A 10,565-nucleotide genomic window follows, 5' to 3' on the forward strand; every position below is an offset into this window, starting at 1 on the left:
AGACGAATCTGGGCATGAACAGTATTGTGGGCGCCGATAATCGTCTCGTACCTAATGGCGTGAGCAATAAGACTAGGTGGCACACGCACACACTCTCTCTTTCTCTCTAAAGTTGTAAGAGCCCATCCCCTTCGATTATAAAAGGGGATGAGCTCTCTCCTAAAAAGAACGGTGGTTCAGTCTCTTTCTGGCTGGTCCTAGGCAATCTGAGCATTTGAATAGCTCCACAGCTCTAGAACTCAGCAGCTACACAGAGCATACGCTTCAATACTCAGCGCACGTTAGAGCTTCCATCACTCTCGGCCCTTCGGTTCAGAGTCCGACCGGGCCTTTAACAACCCCTTCTTATTCGAACTCGTTTGTAACCCCACAGCAAACTTTGAGCACCTGGGCTCTGGATCTGTCTTATGATACCTAGCTTGAAATTGTTACGTAGCTTGAAATTGTTTGAACCTTTATAGCCTCATTTTGGTGTTTATTTGCTAGTAAATACCCTCGTTATCTATTATAATTAGTCGATGTTGATCGTTCGACTACATAGAAGTGCTAGTGAAGTGTCATTAGGACTACATATGTCTGGTAGGGTGGGCACCGGTCCCTATCTTGGATAAATTTTCAAAGTAGCTACGTTAGTCTATATGGCAGCATGCACCCTTCCGCACATACGATTCTGGTGACGCTCCACCGATGTTTCTATGTAGTCTGGATGATCAATATTGACTAATTTTAATAGATAATGAGAGAGTCTAGTAGCAAATAAGCACAAAAATGAGTTTATAAAGATTCAGACAAATTCAAGCTATGTACTATAAGATAGATTATGATTTTAGGAAAATCTGAAACCAGTTTCATAATTTTCAAGGTAAAATAAATTTTCTAGGGTTAAATTAGATTTTAGAATTTTAAATGCATTATTTTCCATGTAATTATAGTTATATAATTTTTATTTTATTTATTTGGATTTTTAGATATTTTTTAAATAAAACAATTTTAGTCCGATTACCTCTTTGCAGATCTACTCAAAATGTTTTAAAAAGTGAGAGAGGTAAAAAAAAACTAGTTTTATAGTCTAGATAGAAAAATCGGACAAACCTTCGAAGCTCAGGCCTAAAAGGCTAAAACCCATCGGACTAGCTCACTCGAACCCCAGCATCTAGCCGGCTCGGATTGTCTGACTTACCGAAGGTAAGTCACGGGTGACTTGCCCCCTACCGGATGCCCTCCATTCCTCATCCAATGGCTGATAGAAGAGCACCTTTCTCACTTTCTAAACACACAGCCCAATTACGTTTCGTGGCCCAAGTAAGGCCCAGCTCGGGTTGCTACGCGTAGCTTGCTCTTGCGGCCGCTGAAAAAAGGCGCGATACGCCGATACGGTCGGACGGCGCCGGCGCACGGAATTTGGGCGGGAGTGGGCACCGCCGCGGTTGAGCGTCTGCGCCGCCGCTGCCCCAGCCGTGACCGCGTCCGCGCGTACTAAGCTTCGTCCATGTCCGCACGGTCTGCTACTCAGCTTCGTCCGCATCCACGCCGCCGCCTGCCGAGCTCCGCCGTGCGACTGCTTCCCAGGTCTTCTTGAGTTTGCTCCACCGGTCGCCCTAGCTCCGCCCACATCTCAGCCGCCGCCTACCTAGCTTAGCTTGCGCCGATGCCACCGCGTGCCTAGCTACGCCTGCGTTCGTGCGTTCAGCTTCCGTCCGCTTCGGTCCGTGTCATGCTGTCGGCGTGGCTCCTTTCTCGTTGCTGCAGGCTGGTGTTGCTGTTGTAGTCAAAATCCAATTCAGATTCAATGGCACAAGCACAACCCAACAAGTAAGTTATGTTCACATTCCAAATTTAATTCTTTGTATTGTTTGTACTTAGATACGAGCAATGAGAATGCATTTTTTCATGTACAGAGAGAATGTGAATCCTAGCTGGGTACCTCAAGTTGGTCAGAAATTTCGAAGCTTGGATGATGCTTGGTCATTTTGGGTAAACTATGGAGGTCGTGCAGGTTTTAAGGTTAGAAAAAGGTACACAAATGAAAGTAAATTTGATGGAAAGGTAACTTCATGTAGATATGTGTGTGCCAAGGAGGGTTTTCGAGCACAAGATAAGAGAGATCACAACACAAAGAATCCTCGAGCAGAAACAAGAACCGGTTGCTCGGTTCGTATGACTCTTATATTAAATCGAATTGCAGAGAATTATGAAGTGCTTGATCTAATTGTTGTGCATAATCATGTTCTTCACTTGCCACAAACATTCCATTTGATGCTATCACAAAGAAAGATTTCAGAAGTGCAAGCTTTTGAAATTGAGGCTGCCGATGATTCAGGAATTAGGCCAAAAGCTGCACATGAGTTGGCTAGTCGCCAAGTTGGAGGACCAATGAATCTCAGCTACACTTGTTGTGATCAAAAAAATTACTTGCTGGGGAGGCGTCAAAGAGAGTTGGCATATGGTCAGGCAGGAAGCATGTTGAAGTATTTTCAAGATAAGATCTATGAGAACCCTTCTTTCCACTATGCTCTACAATTAGATGTGGAAGAACATATAACTAATATTTTCTGGGCTGATGCTAAGATGATAATTGATTATGCTCACTTTGGTGATGTGGTGACTTTTGACACTACTTTTGGCACAAACAAAGAATATAGGCCTTTTGGTGTTTTTGTTGGATTCAATCAATACAGAGAGACCGTTATTTTTGGAGCTGCTCTTCTATTTGATGAAACATGTGCATCTTTTACATGACTATTTAAAGCTTTTCTAGCTGCACACAATGGGAAACAACCTAGAGCTATATTTACTAATCAAGACACTGCAATGGGAAATGCTATTAAGGAGGTATTCACAGAAGCTTGGCATGGGCTGTGCACTCATCACATAATGCAAAATGCTGTCAAGCACTTATGCAATAAGAAAAATGATGAAGATGAAGAATCACATATTTTGACAGATTTTAGTGCTTGCATGTATAGCATTGAGGACAAGATAGCCTTTGAAGAAGCATTTAATATCATGAGGAATAAGGTTGACAATAAGAGGGTGTCATGGCTTGATAGCATCTACAAGTTTAAGAAAAAATGGGCTGAATGTTATATGAGGGATATTTTCACGTTGGGTATGAGAAGCACACAATTAAGTGAGAGTTTCAATAGTGACTTGAAAAACCATCTGAAATCAGATTTTGACATCATTCGGTTCTTAAAAATTTTTGAAAGAGCGGTGCAAGGAAAAAGAAACAAAGAATTAGATGAAGAATTTGAAGCTAGGAAAAAGCTACCTCGAATAAGAATGAGGACACCTATGCTAGTGCAAGCAAGCAAACTTTACACCCCCAAATATTTGAAGCATTCCAAGCTGAATATGAGAGATCCATGGCAGCATGCACAAGAGCATTGGATGAAAATAACACGTATGCTGTTTCGATTGTGAGGTCTAATGGTGATTTAAGTTCTGAACAAGAGTGCATAGTTGTTGGTGATCCTCTGGAGCAGACAGCTTCGTGCAACTGTGAGCAATTTACAAGGACTGGTGTTTTGTGTGGCCATGCTTTGAAAGTTCTTGACTTGATAAATATCAAGTTATTGCCCAATCATTACATTCTGAAATGCTGGACAAGGGAAGCAAGGTATGAAACTGTACAGGACAACAAAGGAAGGAGCATCATTGAAAATCCAAAACTGGATGCTATGCTCCGCTACAAGTTTATGTCTCATAAATTTTTGAACTTGGCATATCAAGCTGCAAGCTCAACAGAGTGTTCCCTATTGGTAGATAATGCACTTGATTGTCTTAGTAATCAACTGAAGGATAAAATCAGTGCGTCTACAAGTATTTTGTCTGATTCATACAATGTTCAGCCTAATGTTCAACAAGATGAAGACATGCTGAGTGCTGCACGCTTAAAGAAAAAAGAGATTCAACCAAAAAATTCAAAGCGGCAAAGAAGTTGGCTCGACAAGACTCGAAAGTTCAAAAAGAAAGTACCAAACGAATCTAATGTATGTTGCTGAAAACCCTTGCAATATCAATATATTGTAACTATTTATCACTACTAGCTAACAAACAAGTCTGGATGCTTTATGCAGCACGAAGAGAATGGTGGTGGTGTACAAACTCAAAAATCCATGGATAATGCTCATAACGACCATAATACCTTGGTCTTCACTAGCTTCACAGATTTGATAATGGTAGTTTCGATAGTACTGTAATTTTGTAAATATATAGAATTAACTATTAATTTTTCCCGTTTTAACTTTTTCCTTTGTCTTTGCAGGGTCGTAGCGGAATTGACTATATGTCTGTTCAAGATCTTTAGGTTGCTATCACATGGAAGGATATTTTGTTCTTATGAGCAAATTTGTCTAGAATGTGGGCTAACAGATGGCTCTTGGCGAAGATTATTTTGTTTTTAGCCATAACAATTCTATGGCTAATTATACATATATGTATACAGTATATGATGTAGTGGTGCTTTTTAGGAGAGTTTATTTTGGTTATTTGGACCATGTAAACTATTGAAAATACTTAGTAAATGCTTATTTAATTCTGCTATGGAAGTACTTATACTTAGTATTCCTGTAGTTGTCTGTCGTATAATTCCAAGTTGGGCTTGGGCTGTATTTGGGCTAGAACTGCAGCTGGCCTGTGCTATGTGGGATGAAAAAAAAATTGGTTCTTTCATCAACCATTGGATGAGAAATGGAGGGCATCAGACATGGGGTAAGGCAATCATATCGATTGATCTGTTGATCTGAATGACATTGAAAGCTTATCCAGCTTTACAAATTGTAACAAGGAACACTTCAAGTGAATCGAAGTTTCTGTCACTGGAAATTTAATCCAAGCACACCAGATGTAATACAACACTAGAACTTTTTTTTACACTGCAATGTAACTGACATAGAGAAGATATCAGGGTATCTAAGCAACAACTGCGAAGTGTTTTTAAGTCATAGCAGATACAACAAGAGCACGAAATTCATGGCATTGGCTCTGATGGCCACATTCATTCACTCCACCAGAAAAGTTGTGTAGAGCCCAAAGAATTGCTTCAGAATGACTGGGGCCTTCTCCACTAGTTCCTTGATAATCTTGATAATCTTGATCTTTGCAGCAGCATCGAATTTCTCCAACTTGACATCGAAGACTGTCTTCTCAGCTTTTTTCTCCTCAGCCTTCCCAGCACCGGCCCCAGAACCACCCTGAGCACTAAAACTGAAACCCTGGCCAGATATCGTCTGTGGCGGCTCTTGGTTCAGTCTGAAGAGAAGGGCTGGGGCAATCTGTTCGCTTGCTCGTAAACGATCGTAAATTTCCAGCCAGAAACAGTGTTTTTCTCTCACACCAAACCAGCCAGCAGTAAATAATCCACGATACGATACGGCCTCCCGAACAGGCCCTCCTCAGGAGGGAGGGCAGCGATGCGGTCAGCTAGATCCACAACTTTGTCTGATGGTGGCGGCATAGGCCCATATGGGTCTTATACATCAGGGTACTTGTACTTCTTAGCACCCGTGTCCTTTGCAGCCTCAGTGCTGTATAGATGAGCGCAAATTACCGAAAGGCGACTCCTAGAGGATGATTTTGAAAGACATAGTCGTCGAGCTATTGTATAGAGACTCATCCTAATATAAGTTATGTGAGTGCAATATTCTCCGCCTGCACCATAACAAACAAGAATCAATACTAAATGAGACTTGAACAAAAACTTTCAGAGTGCACCCTGAATCCATAAACATCTTGAAGCACACATATATATGCATGTATAAACATAATAGTTTAAATGGGATCAGCTGCAGATAGTCACAAATCCAGCGCTGCTAGGTGGCGGTCGGGATTGGAGTCGCCATTTTACAAGTTTTTTAAGGTATTTCATTGAAACCAATACAAAGCATAATAACTTGTGCCAGAAATGTATCTCTTTCATATCAAAATTTTCCCATTCTTTTCCCAATCTCCTAGTTTCTAACTTTCTGTATTCTGCACGAGAGCACAGCGATATGCAGCGAGAGCAACAGATACAGCGAACTGCTCAAGGTCATCTATTCAAGGGCAGGGGAGGATGCAGTACAGGACATCGGTGGACATATGTGCAACCGATAAATATTTTTGCAAAAAAACTAAGTTTCTGTGTATATAATACACATGTATATAACTGCGTCAGATCCGGGATACACATGGCTTAAGGTTTAGGGCTTGGGGTACTCGGTTTCACAGCGGGGGGAGGGAAGATACGGGAAGGGCGTACCAGATGGATGCTCGTCGCCGGTGAAGCGCCCGACGAAGAGGCCGGCGCCGCTCGCCCAGCCGCAGCCAGGAAGCCACGAGAGAGCGACAGAGGTAAACGGCAGTGGGACCTGGGCCTTACTTGGGCCACAAAACACAATTGGGCTGCGTGTTTGGAAGGTGGGAAAGGTGCTCTTCTATCAGCCATTGGACGAGGAATGGAGAGCATCCGGTAGGGGGCAAGTCACCCGTGACTTACCTTCGAGCCGGCATCTAGCAAGCAACCCGCAATAGGGATGGCAACGGGTGAGAAACCCGGTGGGGGGGGGGGGGGGGGCAGAAGAACACACCTGCCCCCACCAGGGTTCAAACACCTCGTCACCCGTATCCGTTACTCGTGACGGGTTTTAAATTTACCCAGACCCATCACCCGCGTGGGTAACGGGTACCCATCGGGTGACCCATCCCCATTTAACAATAACACAAGATCACAATTCACAAAGCTAACATCATAAAAAATTTAGAATGATCATGCAAGTATGCGGCGCAAGAAGCGGATGCGAACAGACGCGGAGACGCCTAGGTTGCGGCGCTGCTGAATGAGGAGGATTAATTGGAACGCTAGGGTTTTCTTCTCTTTATACTGTTTAATGACTGGATGGATCTATGTGTCATACTCAAACGGGGGACCTATCGGGTAACGGGTTTGGGGTATACAAGAACGCACCCATACCCGCTTCACCCAATGGGTGAGGTAATCACCCAGTAACATACCCGTAGGGGGCAAAATCCCCCAAACCCGTACCCTAATAGGGTTTTTACCCGCGGGTAAACGGGTCGCGGGTACCCGTTGCCATCCCTAACCCGCAACCGCCGACCACGCACCAAACGGCCAAACCCAAAATTTGCTGTTTCACGCCTCCGGAGTTCGACGAACATCCACGCCTCCGGAGTTCGACGAGACACCGATGGCACTTCCTTCAGGTTGGGTTGCTGGTCGTGCATCCACAGTGGGTGGCCAATTGCCCTTCGGTACACTTGAAAAGTACATCGCCCTATCGTGTGAATGGATCTTCACATAGGTAAATCAGTCTGCTGCTCGACAATGAAGAAGGATAAAATGCATCAGGAATACACAGCTGAGATATTTACCCGAGGAGGCAGATTTTTGCAGTTAAAGGACCTCGTATACCCTGATGGCCTGAACCTGTCTAACTCATGTGTCTCTGTTGCCTTCTTGTTTTTGATCTCACGCTCTCCTGCCGATCAATCTACCTTTGTGGGATACCTATCGGAGGACTATTGATGATATTTTGTCGATAGGGAGGTAGCTCCCAAGTCTCTGGTATGATGTGGTGTGTTTGTTCGATGAATCGATGTGTGATCAATTGATATACGATGAGTCGATCCCCCTAGTGGGACGCCCTACTTTTCCTTGTATAGGTCAAGGGAAAGCAGGGGTTACAACTGAAGAGGAGAGAAAGAAAGAGAAAATAAGGCTCCTGAAGGTGCTCCGTCCTCCTCTTCGCATGGGTCTCGCTGACCCTGTAGATCGAGATGGCAGTGGCGTCGTACCGAGGTCCTATTGGCCGATGTAGCTTACGTGCGGGCGTCGTGTGCCTTTCTTATCTTCCATTCCATCCGAGCGGACGGAATGGTCAAAGGGTCCCCTGATAGAAGCCATGCGGGGGGCTAGTGGTACAATGCCAGTCAACTGATGCCGGTTGGCTGATGTTGGACGATGGTCAGACAAAGAGTTGGTAGCACAGTGCTGGCCTATTGATGTGATGAACGATGTGAGTTTCCCAGCATGGTCCGATGCTACCGCCAGTCGCATCAGAACACGCCCGAGACGTGCTCCCAAGCGTGCGCTTCCATGCCGTAGTGGTTGAAGCGGTTCGAGCCCTACCTTGGGACCACTGCTTTGGTCTGGTAGCAGATCCGATCTCCAAGGACCAGGCGAGACAGAATTCGACCCCCGGGTATAGATATCCGATAATAATTATTAGGAAAGAGAAGGTGGGACATTTGTAAAAATATTAATAATAAGGCTTTTGTTAGATAAATAAAAAACAACTATTTTATAGCTTGGCTCTTATAATTTGACTTATAACCGAGCACTTGGCTCTATTATTAGACTTGCTCAAACTTCACCCACTTACCGAGCTGAGAACGAGGCACAATATCCTAAGTATGATTTTGCCACAGTGAATTCCTCGATAATCACATCATAAACTTGTTAACAGAGTTGTTTGTGAATTGTGTATCGTCTAGTTCACTCTACTTTATCACGCGCCTTCGCTTCATAATAAAATGCAGACATTTTTTTCGGGGCAAGTTGGAAACATTGCCGTCTATTTTGGGCTGCAACACAAACTCGTAAGGAAAAAGTCCAATTTACTTCCCCCAACTATCGTGATTGTACGATTTCCCTCACTGAACTATAAAACCATTTTTTATCCTCCTTCAACTTTTGAAACCGTTTGTTTTTGCATCTTCAGTAGTTTTGATGGTGGAGTGGGGGAGGTGGGTAAATCAGACTAGGTTAAAAGTCTAGGGAGATAAATTAGACTTAAATCTAGTTTAATTTTATAAAATTCATAGAAAATTTGTTTTTACATCAAAAAAATTATGAAACTAGATTTAGATTTTTACCTGGAAAAAAATCATTAAATCTAGTTTAATTTTATAAAATTCATAGAAAATTTGTTTTTACATCAAAAATATTATGAAACTAGATTTAGATTTTTTTCTAAAATCATGCTCGATCTGTCTTATGGTACCTAGCTTGAAATTGTTTGAACTTTTATAGCCTCATTTTGGTGTTTATTTACTAGTAAAAATCCTCGTTATCTATTATAATTAGTCGATGTTGATCGTTCAAGTACATAGAAGTGCCAGTGAAGTGTCGCTAGGACTATGTATGTCTGGTAGTGTGGTCACTGGTCCCTATCTTGGATAAATTGAGCCCTTGTTTAGTTCCAGGAAGTTGGAATTTGGGGCTACCGTAGCACATTCGTTTTTATTTGGCAATTAGTGTTTAAACATGGACTAATTAGGCTTAAAACGTTCGTCTCGCAATTTTCCACCAAACTGTGCAATTAGTTTTTTTTATCTACATTTAATGTTCCATGCACGGGCCGCAAACATTCGATGTGATAGATACTGTAGCACTTTTTTTTTTGAAATTTGGGGTCCAACTAATTTTTTTTTAAAATTTGGGCCGAAGCTATGTACTATAAGAGACCACGCACCAAACGTCCAAACCCAAAATTTGCTGTTTCCCACCAGAAATCCCAAAGTTTCGATATGATTCCGATCCCTCCGCGCGCACGGCGCACCACCGCCAAAAACCGTGAAACCCCACGCGCTCCTCGATCCGCCCTCCCGCTCCTCCACCAATAGGAGTCGAGCCCTTCGCATCTAACGGTCCACGCCACACCTCGCGCCCCTCACGCGGATCGCTCCCCATCCAACGCCTCCCAGTTCGCCTCGCATCTCTATATTACTCGCCACCCGTCCTCATCTAATCCATCGTTCCCGAGCTCCTCCCCACACCAGAAAAATCCCCAATTCTTCGTCTCCGTCAGAGAAGAGGGACCGTTCGAGGCGGAGGCGGCGGCGATGTCGGGGCGCGGCAAGGGAGGCAAGGGTCTGGGCAAGGGCGGCGCGAAGCGCCACCGGAAGGTGCTCCGCGACAACATCCAGGGCATCACCAAGCCGGCGATCCGGAGGCTGGCCCGGAGGGGCGGCGTGAAGCGTATCTCGGGGCTCATCTACGAGGAGACCCGCGGCGTGCTCAAGATCTTCCTCGAGAACGTCATCCGCGACGCCGTCACCTACACGGAGCACGCGCGCCGCAAGACCGTCACCGCCATGGACGTCGTCTACGCGCTCAAGCGCCAGGGCCGTACCCTCTACGGTTTTGGAGGCTAGGCGCCTCTTCGTAGTTGGGGAATGGTTGGAGGATATGCTTCTGTGTCGCTTTGGGTCGTAGTGTTGCTGCGTTCCTGGATGTAATCCTATGTTTCTGCAATGAAGAAATGCGAGTAATGATGCTCTGCCATGAAGTAATGATGCTCTGCCATGAAGAAATGCTAGTAATCATGCTACGTATGTTGTGTCTCGTTGATTGTTTTCCTGAGAAATGGTAGTAACAGTGACTCGTTCAGGAACCGAGCTGCCTGCCCAGTGCGTCAGTTAACGCTTGCTGTTCATCTTGAATCCCTAATCTGAGGGGATTGAATCCGCCACGATTCAAAACCCCCTTCGGTCCTCTAGTTCCCTCGAATTGCAGGATAGCCGAACAAATGGGAAGGCTAGCCACAACCAGATTGCCGGGGCTA

The 10,565-nt window shown here is 44.4% G+C and overlaps 2 protein-coding genes and 1 pseudogene across 2 annotated transcripts; 2 read left to right on the forward strand and 1 right to left on the reverse strand.

The window, feature by feature from the left end:
- The first annotated feature begins 1,872 nt into the window (after positions 1-1,872).
- On the forward strand, positions 1,873-4,309 carry LOC136544130 (protein FAR1-RELATED SEQUENCE 5-like; annotated as a pseudogene).
- A 694-nt stretch (positions 4,310-5,003) lies between these two features.
- On the reverse strand, positions 5,004-6,492 carry LOC136544131 (large ribosomal subunit protein bL12m-like). The gene is made up of 5 exons (XM_066536394.1): positions 6,479-6,492; positions 6,242-6,384; positions 5,506-5,652; positions 5,388-5,436; positions 5,004-5,283 (listed from the first exon to the last, which is right to left on the reverse strand). The coding sequence occupies exons 1-5, from the start codon at positions 6,490-6,492 to the stop codon at positions 5,004-5,006; spliced, it is 633 nt and encodes a 210-aa protein (XP_066392491.1).
- Positions 6,493-9,758: 3,266 nt separating this feature from the next.
- On the forward strand, positions 9,759-10,289 carry LOC136546283 (histone H4). Its single transcript, XM_066538255.1, has one exon. The coding sequence runs from the start codon at positions 9,844-9,846 to the stop codon at positions 10,153-10,155; it is 312 nt and encodes a 103-aa protein (XP_066394352.1). The 5' UTR covers positions 9,759-9,843; the 3' UTR covers positions 10,156-10,289.
- The last annotated feature ends 276 nt before the right edge of the window (positions 10,290-10,565 follow it).

Source organism: Miscanthus floridulus, chromosome 3 (assembly GCF_019320115.1).
Source record: "Miscanthus floridulus cultivar M001 chromosome 3, ASM1932011v1, whole genome shotgun sequence".
NCBI lineage: Eukaryota > Viridiplantae > Streptophyta > Magnoliopsida > Poales > Poaceae > Miscanthus > Miscanthus floridulus.

Excerpts from the sequence above, each read along its gene's own strand:
- LOC136544131 (XM_066536394.1), bottom strand. Across the intron at positions 5,653-6,241 it reads CGGCGACGAGCATCCATCTG|GCGGAGAATATTGCACTCAC; the intron begins GTACGCCCTTCC and ends GTTATGGTGCAG. Across the intron at positions 5,284-5,387 it reads CTCCCTCCTGAGGAGGGCCT|CGAACAGATTGCCCCAGCCC; the intron begins GTTCGGGAGGCC and ends TTTACGAGCAAG.
- LOC136546283 (XM_066538255.1), top strand. The coding sequence starts at position 9,844 with ATGTCGGGGCGCGGCAAGGGAGGCAAGGGTCTGGGCAAGGGCGGCGCG.